This window comes from Micromesistius poutassou (genome assembly GCF_964030765.1).
Source record: "Micromesistius poutassou genome assembly, chromosome: 22".
Classification (NCBI taxonomy): domain Eukaryota; kingdom Metazoa; phylum Chordata; class Actinopteri; order Gadiformes; family Gadidae; genus Micromesistius; species Micromesistius poutassou.
This window is the reverse complement of record NC_140292.1, coordinates 3,821,615-3,844,114: the sequence shown is the minus strand read 5'-3', so window position 1 is coordinate 3,844,114 and position 22,500 is coordinate 3,821,615. Positions and strand designations below refer to the sequence as shown.

Genomic DNA, 22,500 nt, shown 5'->3' with positions numbered 1-22,500 from the left:
TCAACATGGCCGGCAGTGTGGTGGTGGTGGTCGTCGGGGCGTCCGCCGTGGCCTTCCTCGGCTGCGTCTTCATCGCCCTTTTCGTCAGGGATGCCAAGTGATTTCTTTTTACTTTTTTTTGCGATTGTCAGAACGAGTGTTTGTTTTAATAAATAAAAGATTCTTTATACGAGCGAGTGGATTTATTTATTTATTTTTGTTTGTGGTTTGTTATTCATTAAATGTCTGCCGCCGTGTGATTCTTTATTGAATCATAAGTGATTTCATGGGTTTGGAATAACGGAATGAAATTGCTATTTGCGTAAGATGCCATCGCATGATGAGATGAGCAATCTGACTGGGGAAGTGAAGTCACATGTTTTGGGTTTAGTCATGTAGTTATTAATAATTGCCCTTTAAATGCCCCTTGCATTTAAATAAAAATCTACAGAATCTACACACTTATCTCCCACTGAGGTGAGCTCAGTCAACTCCTCCACCACAGAGTTGTTTAGCTATTCTGTACACACACACACACACACACACACACACACACACACAAACCTGTATGAGGAACCATAAATAGGCCTAATAAATGTCTATAAATGTCTATAAAAACATTGAATGATAAATTAGACCTGGAGTCGAAATCAAAACAATGGAACCAGGCAGCGATGACAGGCAATTTATATCTAAAAGGAAAGCGGTAATATATGACAACAACACTGTCTGTTTAGAGAGATACTTGAACACTCAAGAATATAGGGCTCCCAGGGAGCGATCACTCTGCTCTGGGCCCTGCAGGACATAAGTGTGCTCTCTGCATCACAATTAAAGGCTCCTGCATTGTTGGTTTTTCTATTTCTCATCCTTTTTGTCACCAGTTCTTTTTGTGGGCAATCTTTTATTGAAATGCATACAAAAGTACGTAAACATAACCATAGAAAATAGCAACATTTATATTTATTTATGTTTCGGGTGTCACTACAACAAAATAATTTGCCTGAAATGTGCCGGTAAAATATTTAGTCTGTAGGCCTTATGATGACATTGAAGCAGGGGCATAGGAATGAGTTTAACATTGGGGGGGACACATATCGGAAACTTGACAGATCCATTAATGGTTTGAACAGAAATATGTCAGAAATTAACTACACTGCAAAACATTCACAAATATATTTTATTCTACTAAAAATATGCATTTGTAAAGGTAAAGGAAAACACATTTTGAATGGCAGTAATGAACTGATAAACATCAAACCAATTCTTTAATTGCAGGCCTAATCATCCAGTTTTGTAGAATAATAAATAACATGGGAAGAATATTGATAAAAATTTGAATAAAAAATTTCTGAATACATTTTCAAAATTCTAATCATTCAAAAAATGTGTTCAGAGTCATAGCCTACATCCTGACAAGCAGAGCCTGGACAAGCTTCACTGCATATACAGACCTACTTTATGGCATTCCACCCACCATTGCTATTTGTCCTATGGGTGTTATTCTGATATTGAGGCAAATCAATATCAGAATAACACCCTACCGCTATATAGGCCTACACATGTAAGAGAAAATATGAAAAGACATTGAATGAGTGTCGTGTGTGTGTGTCGTGTGTGTGTGTGTGTGTGTGTGTGTGTGTGTGTGTGTGTGTGTGTGTGTGTGTGTGTGTGTGTGTGTGTGCGTGTGTGTGTGTGTGTGTGTGTGTGTGTGTGTGTGTGTGTGTGTGAGAGAGACGTCAACCTCATAGAGCACAGAGACAAACGCTCTTCAAATTAGCCTACACATATTTGTTTGAGGAGTGAATTTGCTCTAATATGGATTTGTTTGCTGACAGCCTGTTGTGGAATTGCGGACAGGTAACATCAAATTGGCCCCTGTAACAAGCAACGCCTTTAAGGTGGGAACGGTCTTGCGATTCCTCTCGTCAGTCCAAGTTTTGTTTCCATTTTCATTATGGAAAGATCAACTCAACGGGAGCATTAGTGCCAGGCAGACACACGGCAAATTAGACATATATTTTTGTACGGAATCTCCCTGCTTTTGAAATGCGCAAACATCTCCGCCCAGCGCTCGTCCGCTGGGTGGACCAGCGCTGCATTGTGCAGATTAAATCGCGCAGCATTCCACTGTACGACCATCCCTGTTGCGTATGCCCTCACACATTGTTGAAATCATATGCTGGATGCTTTAATGTTTATATGTGTTTTTTAGTTAATGATCGGTCTATAATAAGACCACGTTGGCTAGCTATGTAATCGCGGACAAGGTGACATTTCATAGTGGTTGGTTGAAACCGGGACAACCATGCTCGCTGCCTTGAAGGCTCCGTTGGAGGCACAAAACACCATTCAGGGGGCCGGTGACAAGACGCTGTGTTGCGCTTTCAAAATCAAATCAAATATTTTTCTCCTCGCGGTATAATTTTTGGATGGGACAAATGCGCCTGTCTAATATATTGGAGGGGGATACGTCCCCCCCGGTTATACGCCCTTGAAGTCATCTATGGTTCTTAATGTGTCCCTACATAAAGACAGACTGACAGACAGAAAGACTGACACGACAGACAGACAGACACAGACAGACACGACAGACAGACAGACAGACAGACAGACAGACAGACACGACAGACAGACAGACAGACAGACAGACAGACAGACAGACAGACAGACAGACAGACAGACAGACAGCTATCTGTATTAATATACTTTTTCTGTCGTCATCCATCTGGCCTATGGATTAGGATTAAAGTCAACGATTTACGACGCAAACATTCCCAGTCAGTTTGGCCCGGGCCTCATGTACTGTTCGGAAGAGCGTCGTTCCTGTGGTTGTAGATCACAGCCCCGGGCGGGTAGAACGCCACCGGCTCCTCGGGGGGATGGATGGGAAACAGGACTCGTCCCTGCTCGTCCGGGTCCGGCTTTGTGGTGGCTGTGAACGGCCTTATGTTGGTCACGGACCGCGACGTGATCCTCCACAAGAGTTTGCTCAGCACCTTCCTGAACTCCCGTCTCATCAGGCAGTACAAGATGGGGTTCAGGCAGCTGTTGGAGTGCGCCAGGCACACCGACACGGGGAACAGGTACGCCTGCGTCGTGTAGTACTCGGAACTAAAGTCCACCACGTTGAGTTTGATCAGGATGCCCCACACCGTCAGCGCCTGGTTGGGGAGCCAGCACAGGAAGAAGCACAGCACTATGATGGTCACGGACTTGGTCACCTTGGAGCGTCTTTTCGCGCTCGAGTTGCTGCCGCGCTTGGAGTGGATGACGCGCAGCAGCAACAGGTAGTACACGCTGATGACCCCCAGCGGGACCACGAAGCCCATCAGCACCTTCTGCGCGTGGTAGAGCCCCAGCCAGAACTGCGCGTCCCCCGGCGCGTCCGGGAACTTCACCAGACACAGCTCCTCTTCGGACACGGTGGCCGTGGTGGAGTACACTGCGTGCGGCAGTGCCGCGGAGACGGCGGCGCACCAGATCAACGCGCTGATCCACTTGGCGGAGCAGCAGCAACGCGCGCAGCGCGCGCTGCTTCCGCCACCGCGCCGGCCGCCCCGGAGCGCGGAGGACAGGGACCAGTAGCGCGCCGCGCTCATGGCGGTGAGGAAGAAGACGCTGGCGTACATGTTCATCGCTGTCACGTAGGACACGATCTTGCACATGGCCTTGCCGAAGATCCACGTGAAGTCCAGCGCGTTCTCCACTGCCCAGAAGGGCAGCACGAGCACGAACTGGAGGTCCGTCAGGGCCAGCCCGGTGACGAACAGGTTGATGGAGGACTTCCTCCACACGTGTTTGGAACGCATCAGGTACAGAACCAGCAGGTTGCCGATCAGTCCCAGCGCACAGACCACGGAGTAGATGACCGAGATGGTGATCCTCAGCGCGGCCGAGCCGTCCCCGCCGACTTTGGTGTTGTTGTTGATGTTGGACAGCTGGAAGTTGTTTGTGGTGGAGCGGTTGCTGTTGTTGTTGTTGTTGTTGTTGTTTTGGGTGGCGTTGAGGCCGAAGGTGAAGTTCCCCACAAGGCAGCAGCCGGAGGAGAACTCTGTGGAGCCCTCGTACGGGTAGGGATTTTCCCCGGACATCGCAAGAGATCGATGCCTCCCACCAAGCGCACACACACACACACACACACACACACACACACACACACACACACACACACACACACACACACACACACACACACACAAACAAACAGCTGTCAAAATGTAGTCTATATAGCCTATCCATCCAACAGTTTGAAGGTGAAACTTCTTCAACTGTCTCCCGCGTCCTTGTAATAATGGTTCCGACCGGTTACTCCTTGGTGTATGAAAGTAATCAATCCGACGGAAGCTGTTGGCGATGTGTTTTGCGCCCAGGTGTTTCCCCATCAGAGTGGATTCGCGGTCTGACCATAGGCTCCCCCCACCACCAGGCTTTTATCATCAAGGTCCCTCCAGCTGCATGCAGGCGCTGTCCGTGGTTCTGATTCCACGTGTAAACGCACAGACTAATTATAGGAGTGGAATGCCTCGACACACCACTGCAATCGTTAACGGTACAAGTGACAAATAAATAGGCTATCTAGATGATACAAATACAAGAGCAATGAGGAGCAATTGAAGCAATGAGGATGAACTGTGCTGTAATCAAAACAGGGTGTGGGTGCGTGCGTTGTGTGCCTGTGTGTGTGCTGGTGATGGGAAAAACTTGTGGTTTTACCAGATGTGAAGAATGCAGTTTATTGACTTTAAAGACTGATTAACTTTTTCCCATCACAGTTGTTACGCAATTCGCACGTGTGTGTGTGTGTGTGTGTGTGTGTGTGTGTGTGTGTGTGTGTGTGTGTGTGTGTATGTGTGTGTGTGTGTGTGTGTGTGTGTGTGTGTGTGTGTGTGTGTGTGTGTGTGTGTGTGTGTGTGTGTGTCTGCATGCCCGTGTGTGTGCATAATCTCATGTCTGCTGGCGACCTGTATGCGTCAACTCTTTAATACCCTGTCGAATTATGAGACAGCCGAGCACCCCTCTAGAAATGTGTGATCCTCTTATTTTTTCTCTCCTTTTTCTTTTCCTTCCTTCCCTGCCAGGGAATTTATGATATTAATCCACAGGATACATTTTGAAATTACAAGGGTATGATGATATTAAAGGCCTATCCACTTCCACTATTTGAACGGTTGTACTGTACTGACCTCCTGTGGTGCTTAGAGACACGACATCAACTAAATCAACTCTTAGGCAGGGCTGATACAGAATCTGAATGCAAGACTTTTCGTTGATCGCATCACTTCTTTGGTGAGGGCAAAACTCGCATGAGCAACACTGTGGCAGTTTTAAACCCATCAATCACTTCTAAAAATTTCACAATTGATTCCTCAACAATGAACAAAAACTCATTACTACTTGATAATGTGATTGCGATTTCATTTCTCAAATTTAGAAGCCTATTACCACTGTGTCGAAACCAAACAAACGTTTAATGCCTTATTAAAACAAACTTAAATGAAATGCATATTTTTTTCAATTGGCTGCCACATCTCTATGCCAACCGTCATTAATAGCCCCAAGTTAGCAGCTGGCACAAACAGTACACTTTCACACATTCCAGTCCATCCTCACCGACCAATAATATTGGCCTATTTGTTCTCCGGATCAGATGACAGCTGAGATTCTATATACCAGCTCATGTTACAAGGTATTTTGAAACTCTACAAAATCTTGAAAGTAGCTGGTATGTATCTGTCCTTAACTGTAATCAGTTTATTCACCAACACACACACACACACACACACACACACACACACACACACACACACACACACACACACACACACACACACACACACACACACACACACACACACACACACACCTGAGACTAACCAGATTAGTGGTCAACAGCAGCCTTTGGTTGGTCTATTTGCCTTATTGACAAACACAATGACTGAAATGAGGGTGAAAACCCTCAGGCAAACTACAGGCTAGGGTTAAGGTTAAGACACTGCTAGGGTTAGGGTTAGCCCACTGCTAGTGTTAACTCACTCTAGGGATAACACGTTGCTAGGGCTAGGGTTAGCCCACTGCTAGTGTTAACTCACTGCTAGGGATAACTCGTTGCTAGGGTTAGGGTTAATCCACTGCTAGGGTTTGGGTTAACTCACTGCTAAGGTCAGGGATAACCCACTGCTAGGGCTAGGGTTAGGGTTAACTCACTGTAAGGGCTAGGGTTAGGGTTAACTCACTGCTAGGGTTAGGGCTAACCCACTGCTTGGGTGAGTGTTAGGGGTTAACCCACTGCTTGGGCTAGGGTTAACCCACTGCTACAGGATAAGGGTCAACCCACTGTAAGGGTTAACCCACTGCTTGGGTAAGGTGTGAAGGTTAACCCACTGCTAACTGACTGCAGAAAGAAATAACTTCTCTTCCTACAGGCAAAGTGTTTCAGCTTTGAATACTGTTGTGTGAGAATGTATTGTTATGTGTCAACTACTAAGGAGTGTCCGTGATCATACAATAGATTTTCTTTCTCAGGTATGCCAAGCTGTTTTCATACTGGCTGTTAAGAGCTGTGATTAAACCATGCCAAGTAGGCTTACATGTTGCAGGGGAGTAAGAAAAACAAAGGGGCATCTCAATTTCGCAGGATAACCTGCATAACAAAATGCTGTTCAAAGGTTGCTATAAAAATAGACCCAGAAATCTTTCAGGAAGTACTGGCGAAAGGTTCCTAATCAGGGTTTGAAAAGGAATCTAATACAGGTCTGTGATTCTGCCTGGTCAGTTACCAAAACACATTTGAAAACAGGAATCTTGAAGATAAAATGCAAGTAGAGACAAACAAGATAAGCATTCTCTTTCCAGAAAAAGCTTTACCAGTGACCAACATCCCAGTCTGAAACATTTGTGAGTGCTTAAAGAGCAATTAAAGATAATTCCTTTGAAGTAACAGAATCAAACTATATTGTATCACATTCGGTTACTGAATTCTGCTTACCAAGACATTAACAGAGTTGTGTACCAATAAAAAAACATTTATAGTGCCAAAATGTGACATTTATTTCGGTACAAAACTTTGTACCGAAACTTTGTCATCATATGCTGTAAATCAAATTTCCCAACTGTACAATGTGAGTATGAGTACCTACTGAAGTATAAGTACAGATAGCTCAATTGAAAGGTAAACGTTAAAGTTATCCGTAAGAAAATCACTTGAGTATGTCAGTGAAGCTCAAAGAAAATGTATTTCTGCATCATGTCTGGCCCCACGTCTAGTGAATGAATGCTATGGCTAGTTAGATTGATGTGTTCATACTGCTTCTTTCGCTGTAACTGACAGACATCTATTTGTGTTTTTCCAGCAAATATTATTTGGCCGTGATGTGTCTTGATTTGCCATCCGATCAGCAGTTATTTGCATGCATACGCAACACGATAAAAAGTACCAAAGTCTGTACAAATGATCCATTAGTGTGGTAAGACAATCATTTTCATGTTACTGACTGCTGAAATGAATTGTGAGTTAAATGTGTGTGTTGGAATGCTGTGGATATATGTTTTTGTCTACCTCTTATTGCTATTTATTGTAAGTAATTTATTATGTGAGACTGGATACTGTGAACTAAATTGCCCATCTTGGGATAAATAAAGTTTTTCTAATCTAATCTCATTTTCAGTCCACTGCAAATATATTGGAGCACAAGTAAAAAAAGTCTACAGAAAATATAAAATGATTACAGTCAAGTACAAAATATTAATATTATTTAATTTGCACCACAAAATAACAACTGCTTGCTTGGTTATTCCGGAATGTTTTCTTCTATGGTAGTTCCACCTTGAACACCTAAAATAGTTGTGAGCATGTGAGAATTGGTCTCCAGGGACTATCACTCCATGATATCAGGGTAGATATAGACAGGTACACAGAAGAAGGCATCTTTCTCATCGATGCCCTCCGGTAAACAACGGACATCGGGGGATCAAACCCAGAACATTTTGGCTGAGAGTCAAACAGTATACTCACTGGATTAGGCCCTGTGTGTGTGGTTATTTAATATAAAAAACAGATCAGATCTTCCAGAGTCTGGATTTGAAAAATAATGAATGCATTTTTTATTAAAAACTTGCTGACATGTATAAAAATTCTATCAGAAATCTTGCTTATTCCTCCTGTCCTCCCCCATTCTCCCCACCTCGACCCCATTTAGAGTGGAGGACAGCCAAACAGTCCTCCTCCACCCTCTCCCCCTCTCAGAGTGGAGAGTCACACAGTCCTCCCTCACCCTCTCCACCCTTTCAGAGTGGAGAGTCACACAGTCCTCCCTCACCCTCTCCACCCTTTCAGAGTGGAGAGTCACACAGTCCTCCCTCACCCTCTCCACCCTTTCAGAGTGGAGAGTCACACAGTCCTCCCTCTCCACCCTCTCCCTCTTTCAGGAGTGGAGGAGAGTACAAACGCGCACGTAGGAGATACCCGCTGCACTCAGTGAACGGCTCCTCGCTGCCGTCTGGAAAGTAGTCAACACAGTGGAAGACTTTCACCCCCCGTCTGGTGCGAACACAATCACGGTCCTGTTCCCAGAGACGTCGCTCGCAGGCTCTGCGGCTCCAAATACACGCGTCAAATAATAATAATCCTGCCAGCACAAGTTGGGCTTGTAATACTCCTCCAGAATTGGTCATCTTCCAACCCCAGGACGGGCTAGGGGGGCGGTCGGGGGGGGGGGGGAGGATGGCGAGCATAGTTCATTAGTCTGTCTGCATTGCTAATGTCGACAAGTAACAATATTCTGTAAGGCAGGCGCGCCGATATACAGAATCTACGGCAGGGTTGAGTTGGGGAAACTAAATGAGTCCTGTGATTATGAGATCATTTCTCTTTTTCTTTCGTGACTTTATCTCTCGATAAAGCGAAAATAGTTTCCTTTCCCCAAATGCATGCAATAACACAAAAGGCTCAATGAAATTTGAGATCAGGGATAATGACTGACGCACGTTTCCAAGATCTCGGTCGAAAAAGGCAGTGTGAAATAGAACGTTAGAAACTATAGCGTGTACAGAAGGTAAATACAATTATAAATAGGGTAATACAGAAATAGAAGAGCTTCTTTACACAAACACATAATATCGTACCCAGCTGCTTTCAGCACATAATCGACGCGGTAAGAGTTCGTCAAGCAAATCCATGATTCAACATCTCTGATCTTCTCTGCCTCTCGGTTCAGCTCAACGGGAGTCTAAACTAAAAGCGACACAAAAACTATAGCAGAGGGGAAAGATTGATAACCTGATCAACCATCGGCACCGGGCCCCTTTTCTCTATGAACGTAAGGCTGTCAGCATGAATGGAGCCGGCTCATATCAGAGCTCGTCCAATCAGAGGAGGCCACGGCTACATGCGAGGAGGCAGCCTACTCCTGTTTACTGCCCAAGATAAAGCAAACCTTTCAAAACCCACAACCCAGCCGCGGGGAGGGAAAAGTAAAGTCTGAGTTGCTGCTGAGAGTCTTCAGATGGGATTGGCAGGGGGGGGGGGGGGGGGTGTTTGGGGTTGGAAGTCACCTCAGCCCTGGGAGTGGTGTTTTTCAGTCAAAAAGGAGGATATATCTCCCCATAGCAGCAAATCAGTAAGCCATTTCTTCTGCTTATCTCGTCTTGACATCAGCATGTGATTGACCAATCTGTTTTTTTTCACACCGGCTTTCATGTCCCCGATGCCGCTGTCTGTTGACTCCCCAGCCCGGACCTTGTTCTGACCGGCAGGGCGGGTCCAGCAGAGGATCGGTTTATGACTGCGGAGAGATAAGGGAACAGCTGTCAGGAAGCAGGTGGCAATATCCTCTGCAGCATTACAATATGTCAACTCACAGTGGAAACAACACACACACACGTGCACACACACACGCACGCACGCACGCACGCACGCACGCACGCACACACGAGCGTAAGTGTGCGTAAGAGCCGTGTACGTATGCCACCTCTCACACACCAACTCACTCACAAACGCTCTCTGTGTCTTGTGCGTGTGTGTGTGCAGTGAACTCTATATAGGGAGTGGAAACTGTCTGGGACGAAGTGTTTGTACATGGCCGAAGTTATGAGACAATCGCACAGGATTTACACAATGCTCGACAGCACACTCTCTTCCACACACACACACACACACACACACACACACACACACACACACACACACACACACACACACACACACACACACACACACACACACACACACACACACACACACACACACACACAAACCCACCATCTCTCTCACGGCATGGATGGGGTCGTTGGGTCTGGCCGGACGGGGCTGGTTAGCATGATCTTCTCCCTGTTGTCCGGCACCTCCCCCTCCCTGGTCCTTTCCCGCCGCCTTAACAGACGGTACCTCCGACTAGGTGGGACACACGCATCACAGGACGTCCCGTCTAGTATTATGAAGAACCGTGAGACACGTCAATTTAAATGCAAATGTAAGTGAAAAGTGCAATGTAAATCTGTGACTTTATCCCCCCCACCCCCCGAAACCACTGTTGCTCTTTGAGGGGCCATATCATTTGGAGAATGACACGTACTTTAATGGAACAGCCCATTGGAAGTGCCTGGTTTCATAATCACAACTTCACTTTGCCTTCTAGGTACGTTGCAAGAATCTCATTATGTTCATTCTTGCGGTACTTCTATTGTGACACCCACATTCCCAGTCTGGCATGAACAAAGTACGTCTTACAAAAAACTGAAAATCCACAGAAGAAAAAGAAAGATACGTTTGTAGTAGCAATTGGATTTGAACCAGGTTTGCAATAGAAGCAAGCAATAGCAACAGCTACAGTGTTTGGATGGGGATTGGAATGCGTCATTGACCATTGTGATACATGTGGTATTTTATTCTATATCTCTCTCCGGTCATCTTTTCTCACACAAAGTTCTCACTGTGAACAGAGGCAGATGAAGACGATGAGGAGGGCCAACAGCACCAGGCCGGCCACCACACAGATGATGATGATCTGCTTCTGCTCTCCTATCTGCCAGCCCAGGTCCAGAAGCTCACAGCGGGAGCCTGTGAAACCTCCATCACACCTGAAAGGGGATGCGTGTTCATTGTAAAGCAAGCACACCATTCAGCGATTGTATCGTTTGTTGTGTGTGTGTGTGCGTGCGTGTGCATGTGTGTGTGTGTGTCAGATGTTTATCTATTCTATAGTGTTTATATGTTTACTGCTTGCGGTGCCAACAGAAAGATGTGGTATAACACTGGGATATCAAGATTATATATTCTTCATATACGTACATCCTCAATTCATTCTTTGATAGTAAGGCAAATAGGCATTAGGCCTACCAAGAGAACAAGAACTTAAACAAAAAAGCACTAATATTACTGATATATCCATACACATACATTGTATGCATTTATTGATACGCTTACATATTACTCATATACTATACATTTATTCTACAAGTATGAGTATGAGTATGAGAGATCAAGGGTCAAGTTACCACTGAAAAATCTGATTCAAAACCATGATGTCCATTCGCCTGACTTACATTCCGGTGATGAATGCTATGTGTTTTTCCCTGTAGTCCCAAGTAAATATGTATTCATGCTTGCACATCCTCACCTACATGAAGGTGCACTCTGTTCCTTAATGTAGCGGCATGACCCGTGAATGCAGTAGTGCTTCAGTTCCTTGGGACACTTGGTGAAATGTCCGCTCCACTGCCCGGTATCTTTTGATTCCACTGTGGAGACGATATGCAGACACGCAACATGGTGAGGCTGTTTGTAAATTCAGGGAACATACCATCTCTGGAAATAAAACACAAATGTTGACTGCTAATATCTATTATATTTTCATGTCTGAAAGGGAGAAAATATGATTGAAACCCATCCACCCAGGGCTCAGCAATATGTTCTCCCTAATTTCATCTTTGGATGCTCCTGGCAGGGAAACTCGAAACAAGTTTCATCGCTAGAGTAGAGACGTGAAGAAGGGTCCCCAGTCTATAAATAACAAGCTTCATCACACACTTTGTGGATTTTAATTAAAATTGTAATTTAATTTAATCAGTCCTTGATCATTTTGACAGAAGGCATTGGATGCGTGCTCAAAGGTTAAGTGCAGGTTTTTAAACACAGTTGCCTTGTATGTAACTCGTATCTAGAGCTAATTACTGAGTCCTTTAGGGCCATGCTCTCTGTCCTGCCTAAAAGACTACTCTTCAGAACAAATTCAATATAATTAAACATAACCATGACCTAACTATTATTGCTTTGAACAAACAGCTCACACTACATGGAAACATGGATTGTTTCCCTTGCAGGCTGCATTTTGGCATCTAATGGAAAATTTTCTTCTTGGCCTCAAGTATTTTATCAACTCAATTCTGCAGAAACGAGGCAGAACTCCTCGTTAGATCACGTTTGTTGGGAGTCTGTTCATGATCATTTACATTACCATGAACACACCCACTCATTTATAAACAGGTATGAATCAACATCCTCATCCTCATCTTCAAACCACTTACGGTTGGGTCATGGCAGCAGCTCTAGCAGAGAATAATCTAGAATCTACATATTTATGCATAATGTAGGATAATTACATGTACTGACAAGCATTTGCTGAACAATTAGTACATATGTACATATGCACAAAGTTGGGATCAGGTTAAGATAAATATATGCAAATGTTCATGCGTATGTGTGACACACTGGGAGATTTAACAAATGGATCCTGTAACCACTAACTACCTTACATCGAGTCATTTATGAGACACTTTAACCCAAAACAAGTTGAATTCGGAAACATAGGCTTACACACTATCCTCATCTTGACAGCCTGAACCCAAAGTGTTTCTGCATGTCAAGGCTGGCACGCTTGCAGGTAAATTAGGTTCATTTGGTATATTCTGCAGAGTCCCAGGGTACAACTCTATTTACGGTTCGAACATGTATAATTAAACCTCCACCTGTCTCGGCCTTCCTTGGTTTATTTTGAGAGACACCAACAGTGATTGGTTAATTCACTCAATCCCCAAACTGTAATTAGCTTTCATCTTGTGCCAGCGTCGCTGATGACATCATGGAAGCCATCGACGTACGAAAGGGAAACTCTGCAGTGCACTTTAAGGGAGCCACGCTGTTATTAATGAGCTGCCCGCCTCTGTGTGCTGGGCGGCCGCTCGCTCTGGTATGGACTGGCCTTTATATAGACCTGGGGAAATATGATCTAAACGGGAGGCCTGATGATGTCACGGACAGGAAAAGCATGGGCGGTGCTCCCGGTGCCGATCAAAACATATTTCACTGCACCTGATTACGTATATCTGTGCGTTTTTTTTTTTTAATATTGAGAGTTTGTCTCGGTTACGATAGGCTTTCAATGAAAACCAATTGTAAGAATCCATGACTCCACAGTTTGATTGATCTAGTCTATGTTTGTGGCTGCTGGATTGTAAAATCAAGACAACATACACTTTGAGCCGGTTAGGAATTCCCTTGAAAGTGGTCGAGATGCCGCCCTTTGTGACTTTGGGTATTAATATGTTACTTGTGGCCATGGTTGCATGCCTGAGGTGTTGCGTTTCCCAATAACACAGAGAAGCCATTTACAACCCCAGGTCAACTCCACTCCTGATAGTAATGGTGGTCCTCTCTGAGGAGCGGAGCAGTAATACGACACTGGTGCAAGCCCAACAATAACTTCCTTCTTGAATCTTTGATGTGTTTGTCTCCATTACGCTCTGTGTTTACCTGGTTGCATTCTTTCTGTTCATTGTGTGTTGTTTTTCCACCAATAACCGATACTAGATTTCAAAGAGCATTTTTTTTTTATGACAAGTGAGGCTGCTGGCCCACACATTCCCCGGTCATATCTACCTGTGCAATTGTTGAGGTTGCCATGGTGATGGCAGGACACAGTTCGATTGGCAGACGACTCCTCTGTGGAATTCCATTCTGCCAGGCAGTATTTGCATAAGGCCAGAGCTGGAGGAAAACAAACAGGGCTGATCGCACACACAATAATGACACACAATGGCATTTATACCAACCTGTATACTAATATCTCACACACACTTACCTACCTCCCTCCCTCCTAAATACGCACACACAAACACACACTCACTGCAACTCCCTCACACACACACACACACACACACACACACACACACACACACACACACACACACACACACACACACACACACACACACACACACACACACACACACACACACACACACACACACACACACACACACACACACACACTGCATTGACTCGTTTTAATCATCAGTCTAATTACAGAAGGCTGTGTGCAGTCACATTCACATTCCTAAGTTGTGATCACAGGAAAGGAAGAGGTTGGAAGTATTTGGACTTCTAGGGCATATTAGTAGCATATTATTTGAATTTGACTAAACAATAATAACGAAATAATAATAACCTTTACAAACTTTGACAACCATGATAACCTTTACTTTTTCATAACACTCGTTTGAATATTCATTGAACCAATAAGGCGATAAAAGCCTGGTAGCCTGCATGTAAACAGTCCCGACAGGCATACTAGTTTAGATGAAGAAGCAAACGCTGGTTTAAACTTACCTGTAACTATGCCGACATACAGTCTCAATGAGTTGGACATCTCTGTAGGATACTTCTGCTCCAAGAAGAAGTAATAATCAAAAATAAGTCTATGTTACAGAGACTCATATAGCTCAAATAATAGTCTTACAGGTGAGGCGACCGTTCCATCAGTGCTACTGTGCGGAGGTATGAATTATCCAAAGGCAAATTATACTGTGCGCTGCTCGAGGGTAGAGTTCATAGAGGGGTTAGTCCAGCAGAGAGACAGCCGGAGAGCAGCCGTGCTGCACGCCGCACTGGCACCACAGAAAGGGGCGTGGTCGAAACCCAAGTTCACTTTCCTTTAAAGGGAAATACAACTATCTACGTTGACTTCCTTAATTATTCACTTATAGGAATTGCTTATCTTAGGTATTTATACATTTACTTATGTATTTTGAATAAAGTTTCTTTGAAAGTTCGCATTTAAATCCATTTAGCACATTTTCCATCATCTTCCAAACCCCTTACACTAGGTTATACAGTGGACCGCTCTACTTGCCGGTTAAGATCATTTAACACTACGTGGTATAATCCGAAGTGCAGGGGTGATTTATAAACCAATGCTAACATGGCTTGGAATTAGGCCTATCCTACGTCGGTGAAACTAGGGAGGACACTGGCCAACACCTTCCATTGAACTGCAGCCTTTCAGAAGGGCAATCCATTCACAAATCTGTGGGAGTGCCTGGACACTAGTTTCACCATTCAACCTATTGGACAGACCGGTTTTAGCCTGAGCTCCTCTTCCCCATTCATCATTGTAGATGACCGTATAAACAATTTAATTTGTTTTGATTTCATTTCATTTGATTGCAATGTAGAAATCACACACAAATATTTCCATTCAAATTTTACTAACTCTATTTACATTTCAACAACCAAACACAAGAGGTCAGCAGAGGCCACGCATTTCATGTAGCCGTGGAAGCACAAGCACACAAACACACACACACACACACGCACGCACGCACGCACGCACGCACGCACGCACGCACACACACACACACACACACACACACACACACACACACACACACACACACACACACACACACACACACACACACACACACACACACAATATGTTACCTTTATGTTGTGTGTCTTCAGCCAAGATAACATTTCACTGTTTATCATGGGTGCAAATTTGGTGACAGGTTAGGGGGGCCATCGGAAACCAAAATGAGAACATTACATACAGAATCCTCCTTATCTATTGTATAGTGAAATGCAATATGTTGTTATTTTACTTATACATTTTTGGCAAATATATAATTTAGGGGAAAGGTGGGGACTTGTCACCCCTTTACCCTATCTATTCACTCTTAAAATTGAGTTTTCAGGGTTATCTATCTGAGAGAAAAATACAAAACAAAACATACACACGAACACTCTATTTAAGTGAATGAGATAGGGAAGGATGCAACATCCATTGAGACTGGTCTAAAGTGCTTAAAGGAAGGGGAAATGACAGCGCAAGCACAGGAGATGTCTCAAGACAAGCTAGTCTCCCCCTTGGGCTTAGGAAATTGAAGTTTCGTGTTTGGTAGCTAAGGAATCATTTATTTATTATTTAAAACAATTTCAGCTTTCACACGTAAAAGGAATAATAGAGATTATTTTTGACTTTAATGATATACATGATTGTTGTTACTGTAGTGATTACATTAAACATTTTGAAAACTCACTTATGCCTACATTGACCTTTAAAGGGCCTTACTCCTAACAATTATATATTGTGTGTGTGTGTGTGTGTGTGTGTACGTTTGTGTGTATGCGTGTGTGTGTGTGTGTGTGTGTGTATGCGTGTGTGTGTGTGTGTGTGTGTGTGTGTGTGTGTGTGTGTGTGTGTGTGTGTGCGTCTGTGTGTGTATGTGTCTGTGTGTGTTGCCTTTTTGAACAGGAAGACTCTGTTTCCTCTTGCTAGCCGTGCTCCCAACTTAGCTTCAGCTTCAGGAAACTCCAACCCGCTAAAATTCCAAGGGGCAATTTACAGCCCTACATAAACATCCACTTTGCACAATCAATAGATATGCACTTACTTATATTAGCTTTCTTTCTTACTTACTTACTTACTTACTTACTTAATTATCTGGTAACTTGTAACTTACTTACTTACTAACTTACTTACTTACTTACTTACTTACTTACTTACTTAATTATCTGGTAACGTGTAACTTACTTACTTACTAACTTACTTACTTACTTACTTGCTTACTTGCTCACTCACTGCCACTGGGCCTGTAATTTGCATTTAAACTGAAATTAACAAGCAATAGATATATTTTTTATTATGGTTGAAAAGTAGAAAAATACAAAGTGCACTGATGTAGTTGTACTGACAGACATTTTGGTAGAAAAACGAATGACAACAGTGACAACATTCGTCTTTCCATTTGTGTTGTTTGTTTAGCATAAGTAATAAAAAACATTGATCCAAAAACACTAGGCACAAAATAAAAATCAACTTTTAGAAAGAAAAAGCATATGGTTCATCGAAGACCCAAATTCCTTGAAGAGGAGTCACCACACCCTTATACTATATGTCAACAACAACCAAAAACATTGACTGTGAAGTACTCCACATTCAACACGATAACTCTAGGGGGTACATTATGTAGCCCTTTATGTATGCCCATCCTCTGGAGGGGCCCCTGAGGCCCCTCAGAGGACAGCGCAGGAGCGGGGCTCCCTGAAGGGGTTGCTGCCCGTGGGCACTCCCACCAACAGGGCATCCTTGCCCGCGTTCTGCAGACAGTACTGCTGCAGCTCCGAGGCAGCCTGGGACACCTAGAAGAGACAGAGGGACAGGGACTCCATTAACCCGTCACTGGCGCCATTAAAACACACACACACACACACACACACACACACACACACACACACACACACACACACACACACACACACACACACACACACACACACACACACAGGCAGGCAGCCAGGCAGACAGACAGTCACATTTTCTTAAAGTTTATTTTTAAACATAGATTCAGTTTCTCACACCCAGTTATAATTAAACAATGAATCCTCCATTTAAATGAGAGACATTTACATATTTTACATATGTAAAATGTACATTTCCACACGTTATTCCTGGTGTGTTGTGTACGTGTGATGTTCAGTTACCTTGATCCTTTCAACGCTCGCCTCCAGCTTCAGCTGTGCCACAAGACGCCTCATGTTTGATAAACTGGAGTTGGTCGAGGTCATCTCGGAGAGCAAACTGCACTTTCTTGCCCTACTTCCAGTCCTTCTGGGGGAAGAGAAAAAAATGCTGGGGTTGTCGATGTCTTCAGTAGAGCTGGTCAGTGTGTACAACCTCACCCACAATGGCCGAGTTTCCTTCCAAATGGTCTCTCTTGACCAAGCCCACTTTGCTTTCACAGTCACGCTGCTGAAAAAAGACCTGAGCTGTTCATGGAAGTGGGCAGTGGTTCCTTGGAAAACAAAAAAACATTGGGTTTTTGAAAATCCTATATAATTTGCTATTCTAAGGTTATTATTTATTACATTATTCATTGTAGGGGCCTCATGTTGTATGACCATGATATGATTTACTTTACTTAAATATACTATAAATAGACAATATAAATATATGCAACATATTAAATGGATGTTGAACACGTGGAACTTCTATATCTGACCCCTTTAAAAAAATGTAACGATTTGATAGGCTGTTATTGGATATTGGATAACGACAACATCATGTAAATGCTTGAACAGACATAGACTGTAACAGGCTAGGAAACTGTCCTATTTTGACATTTACAAGATATGTATTCTCAACCATCTAGTTCCAGCATTAGGCAGAGTCACGTCCTCATGCTTGTTAAATACATTAACTACACAAAACTGTACATCGCTTTTGTTCACTACATGCCCGCGCTTTATTTGTCCCCGTTGGCTTTCCATACATGGCCTACAAGCTTACGTTTGCTACTTATTGGCTGAAACCCACGTGGCTACTGAATTTCTCCGAGAATCCCATTGGTCGAGAGATGAGCATTAGAATGACCTAAATCTCTCACCGAAACATGAACGCACACTGTCTAACAGGTAAACATATTAGCAAGTTTAGATGATTGGGTCGTTGACGAACACCTTCAAAGCCTTTACACCGCGTTAGAACAAGTTTATATCCTCTCCCCTGTTAAAGTCAGTTTATATATTTTCCAGGCCTCGTAATCCGAAGTGCGTTGTGTTGTGGAGCCATGGTGGAAGTGTTCTCCGGACGAACTCTCTTGAATAAAGACGGGGATTTCGTTGACCCCGAACTGGCGCTGAGGAACAAAGTGGTTGGGATCTATTTTTCTGCGAGTTGGTGTCCACCCTGTCGAGACTTTACGCCTATTTTGTGTGATTTCTACACGGAACTCGTGGAAGAAGGCGATCCTCCTGCACAGTTTGAAATAGTTTTCATATCGTCCGATAAGTCGAGCGACGACATGGTTGAATATTATCATGATATGCATGGGGACTGGCTTGCCCTACCATGGACCGATGATTTTAAAAAGTAAGTAGGCCTATGGCTAATTTGCAGTAGCGTCTTTCATTAAAAAAAAGATCCCCTTGCTATACCCATAAAACAACTCGTCTTATTTTAGGTAACGACATACGCCTATTATATCCTTGTCTCTTCCAATACCATGTTACAGTTGAATGTGTACACTAGTCGTAATAGGCTGAACTGTTATGCAAGATAGCCTTCTTGGCAGAGTCAACCTGTCTTTAGGATTAGGTTAGGGTTTACCACAAGCAACGGGCATTGATACATGAGGTAGAGGTCAATGTCTGGCCTACATCCAGTGATAACAGCTAATGTTCATTGAGTGATGTTTATTTTCTCCTTTTAAAAAGAAAAAACTACAACTCTGACTGTCATCTGCTTATTCACCCCACCCACGCAACACACACTTTCTCTTCTCTGTGTGATAGTGAACTGAAACAGCACTACAAGATCACAGCGGTGCCCAAGCTGGTCATAGTGAAGGAGAACGGCCAGGTGATTACGGATAAAGGAAGGAAACAGATCCGGGACAAGGGCTTGGCCTGCTTCAGGACATGGCTGGAGGCGGCGGAGATCTTTCAGAACTTCAACAGCTTCTAAATGGTACACAACAGGGTTGGGCGAGAGGGGGCTGACACTGGGCTTATGGTCTTTATTTCTGTGGACTGGTCCACATTTTTTTGGAGAAGTTGAAGAAATACAATGGAGCCTGGGATGTTTTTTTTATTTATTTTTTACATTATAACTACAATATAATTTATTCTAACCTTTTGTATGGTTTCACATTTGTTGCAACGTTTAGTTACAAAACTATGCAAAAATACATTCAGGTCCCTAAAGCAGCTTATTTTGCTTATTTTTTTTATTACGAAAACCTATTTGTCCTATCTTTTTTTAGACCTGAATGAACGCACACTACAATACTAAGTGTAGTACTAGTCTACACATAGACAAAGTTTGAAATGTAATTGTTAGAAATTAACCTCAATAGCTTGAGGTGGGTAGTGTGATGATGACTTGCTGCTGTATGTAAACATAAAAAGAGCTTGACATGTAATTTGAATGTTTGTATAATATTTATTTTTTAAATGGTTTTATATATTTTATATAATTTTACATATGTATTCCAGAAATAGCACACGTGTGTGTTGGTCATGTCACAAGAGTTAATGAAATAGTTTATTTGGTTTATTCATAAATACAATAAACAAAATATTTGTCGCTTACTTTTACTGTTTTTTTCCCCTTCCTGTATCTTGTTGTTATGGTATCAAGTAACTACACAAAACAAAGTCTCTAGCCTTCTCCCCACAGACTCATTTACAGACTTACAATCCCAGAGGACAGAGCCCAACATGCTTACACATTGGGCTTTAATTGCTTGTGCTGTAATTGCTATATGCAATCGCTTCATATAGTATAGGAGGAAAGGCCCCACAGTCTCCCACTGTGTGCCGATTTCAAATGAGTAAAAGTATTGCTCAATGGTGGTAATGGTGATGGTTATAACAACATCTAATAGCATCTCATAATTACAATGATTATGATTCATAATGATGACTTGATGAAACACATTTTGAACCGGTAATGAACTATTATAAATAGCTCAGTATTATCAATAATCCATAAAACCCTAGCAGAATGGCGAAATAACAATATGTGCATAAGGATGTGAGTAAATGTCTCATGAGGCACAATAAGGCTTAAAACCTGCATACCAATGTGGCAACACATCTAACTAACCAATGCAATGTCAGCTGCTTGTTTAGCCATTCATTAATTTAAAACCCTCAGATTCCTCCTCATCAGCTATTCTTTGTTCACTCGCTAAAATAGAGCGCCACTCTCTCACTCTCTCACTCTCGCTCTCTCTTCCAACACTTTCTGTCTCCAGCGTGTCTCTCAGAAGACCTGGAAACTTTTTAATTATGTTATTAGTCTCACCATTTCATCTTCCTCCTCTCTATTATACCCACCTTCATGGAGCACACTGCTCCATAAATCACCCGTGGGTGCGATACACTGGCTGCTGTTAATCACCCAGGCCCTTTGAATCCGATGTCCTGTCACTCTTCACTAGGCCGTTCAGGATCTGTGCTCATCTGGGTTTTCACCTATACTATCTGAAAAGACTCATCACCCGTATCAAGATAACGAGCAGAGCACAACTAGTACATCACTGCTCATGTGCAGAGGTTGTGACAGGGCAGAGCTGAGGTCTGAGGTGGAGGAGGAAGCTTGCTGACGCAATTAGAGTTGTTGACATCCGTGAACGGTTCAGTGGCATAATGAGGAAGTTTGCGTTGTGCCCAGGAATTGTTGTCAAAGAAGGCTGTTGTTGTTATGCTGCACAGGAGACCCTAGACTAGAGACTAACACATTTTTCAATATTGCTTCAACATGTTGCAAAGTGAGGTCCAATATTCTATTTTAATTTCACATTTATTTCATATATGTTTAAGACTGTAACTGAACAAATTGCCACTTTACAAAAGTTAGGCTGGTTGAATTTGCAACATCATAATTGTATATTCATGATTTAACTCTGTTAGTATGTTAATGTTCAAGGTAAACGCCTAAACATCTCTTTAATATAATTAGATTCTTTGCAAAGTAATATAACGTAATATAAAGTTACTGAAGTTAACTTATTAGGCTCATGTTAACTCATATTCATACGTAACCACATCATAAATAATATGTTTCATAGTCAAAAGGTGAAGTAATTATGAGCAAGGCGTAGACTACTTACGTTTTGTGTTGCAGTCAGTTTTCCACGTGGGGTCGCTAAAGTTCTCCATCTAATGTTAAACTAAGGTTTTCGCCTCAAATGCATCGACATAAAAAAATATATATTCTATGTTCTAATACATTTTAACTCAAAAAGCGCCGGGCTATATGGTCGATGCTGGATTCACGCCGAAAAGGGATGCCTCACAGAATACTATACAGATTTAATGTCTGGTCAGCAGCGCCCCCAGGTGGTTGGCACAGCCTCTGATCAGACCATTACACGCACATTACACGCATACACCTTCACTGGGACCACTGAAGGTGCTGACAGTTGACGTAACGTAACCCACGCACATGCATCAACATACTTCAAACATCTTCAACTATTGCTGCCTGTGGCTTCTCTGATGTTGCAGGTGAATCAAATATTAAAACATTTTACATCATGGAATAACCCCTTATATTTTGGCGGCAAGCTTTTGTTTTAGCATGTTATTTCACCCTAGTGAGCGATAACCCTAACTCTAGGCCATAACATAAAAAATATAATGTTGTGGTTCAGACATAATATTAGTTAATGTAAGCATAACTAAGTAGGCCTGATTATTCATATCATCATATCATATTCATATATTTGAATCGCCTATTT

General features: G+C 43.0%; 5 protein-coding genes across 6 annotated transcripts in view; 2 read left to right on the top strand and 3 right to left on the bottom strand.

The window, feature by feature from the left end:
• slc45a2 (solute carrier family 45 member 2) overlaps positions 1-101 on the top strand; it is a gene marked incomplete at both ends in the record, with an annotated part of 10,342 nt that extends 10,241 nt beyond the window's left edge. Inside the window, 1 exon segment of the mRNA XM_084486357.1 lies at positions 1-101. This exon segment is cut by the window's left edge and continues 121 nt beyond it. Within this exon segment, the coding sequence (XP_084342483.1) occupies positions 1-101 (101 nt within the window).
• Positions 102-2,713: 2,612 nt separating this feature from the next.
• rxfp3 (relaxin family peptide receptor 3) lies at positions 2,714-4,073 on the bottom strand (the record flags this gene model as incomplete). The annotated part of the gene is made up of 1 exon (XM_084486356.1): positions 2,714-4,073. One exon carries the CDS (start codon positions 4,071-4,073, stop codon positions 2,778-2,780), a length of 1,296 nt encoding a protein of 431 aa, XP_084342482.1. The 3' UTR covers positions 2,714-2,777.
• Positions 4,074-7,746: 3,673 nt separating this feature from the next.
• On the bottom strand, positions 7,747-14,809 carry btc (betacellulin, epidermal growth factor family member). 2 transcript variants are annotated; one of them, XM_084486500.1, is made up of 7 exons: positions 14,712-14,772; positions 14,582-14,636; positions 13,853-13,960; positions 11,595-11,715; positions 10,909-11,055; positions 10,238-10,369; positions 9,624-9,761 (listed from the first exon to the last, which is right to left on the bottom strand). In XM_084486500.1, the coding sequence occupies exons 2-6, from the start codon at positions 14,619-14,621 to the stop codon at positions 10,246-10,248; spliced, it is 540 nt and encodes a 179-aa protein (XP_084342626.1). In that variant the 5' UTR covers positions 14,622-14,636; positions 14,712-14,772; the 3' UTR covers positions 9,624-9,761; positions 10,238-10,245. The 2 variants fall into 2 exon arrangements, with proteins under 2 accessions (XP_084342625.1, XP_084342626.1); XM_084486499.1 differs by having other exon boundaries at positions 7,747-9,761; positions 14,582-14,809.
• A 2,069-nt stretch (positions 14,810-16,878) lies between these two features.
• On the bottom strand, positions 16,879-17,969 carry gng10 (guanine nucleotide binding protein (G protein), gamma 10). The gene is made up of 2 exons (XM_084486714.1): positions 17,738-17,969; positions 16,879-17,395 (listed from the first exon to the last, which is right to left on the bottom strand). Exons 1-2 carry the CDS (start codon positions 17,819-17,821, stop codon positions 17,270-17,272), a joined length of 210 nt encoding a protein of 69 aa, XP_084342840.1. The 5' UTR covers positions 17,822-17,969; the 3' UTR covers positions 16,879-17,269.
• A 681-nt stretch (positions 17,970-18,650) lies between these two features.
• Positions 18,651-20,311, top strand: nxnl2 (nucleoredoxin like 2). Its single transcript, XM_084486687.1, has 3 exons — positions 18,651-18,667; positions 18,788-19,124; positions 19,547-20,311. Exons 2-3 carry the CDS (start codon positions 18,823-18,825, stop codon positions 19,716-19,718), a joined length of 474 nt encoding a protein of 157 aa, XP_084342813.1. The 5' UTR covers positions 18,651-18,667; positions 18,788-18,822; the 3' UTR covers positions 19,719-20,311.
• The last annotated feature ends 2,189 nt before the right edge of the window (positions 20,312-22,500 follow it).

What these genes read in the sequence shown, in the direction of transcription:
- nxnl2 (XM_084486687.1), top strand. Translation starts at nt 18,823, where the DNA reads ATGGTGGAAGTGTTCTCCGGACGAACTCTCTTGAATAAAGACGGGGAT. An exon ending in TGGACCGATGATTTTAAAAA is followed by an intron (nt 19,125 to 19,546) that starts GTAAGTAGGCCT and finishes TCTGTGTGATAG; the next exon opens with TGAACTGAAACAGCACTACA.
- btc (XM_084486499.1), bottom strand. Translation starts at nt 14,621, where the DNA reads ATGTCCAACTCATTGAGACTGTATGTCGGCATAGTTACAG. An exon ending in CAACCTCAACAATTGCACAG is followed by an intron (nt 11,716 to 13,852) that starts GTAGATATGACC and finishes TCGTCTCCACAG; the next exon opens with TGGAATCAAAAGATACCGGG. An exon ending in TTCATCTGCCTCTGTTCACA is followed by an intron (nt 10,370 to 10,908) that starts GTGAGAACTTTG and finishes TGTCCCACCTAG; the next exon opens with TCGGAGGTACCGTCTGTTAA.
- gng10 (XM_084486714.1), bottom strand. Translation starts at nt 17,821, where the DNA reads ATGACCTCGACCAACTCCAGTTTATCAAACATGAGGCGTCTTGTGGCA. An exon ending in CGAGCGTTGAAAGGATCAAG is followed by an intron (nt 17,396 to 17,737) that starts GTAACTGAACAT and finishes TGTCTCTTCTAG; the next exon opens with GTGTCCCAGGCTGCCTCGGA.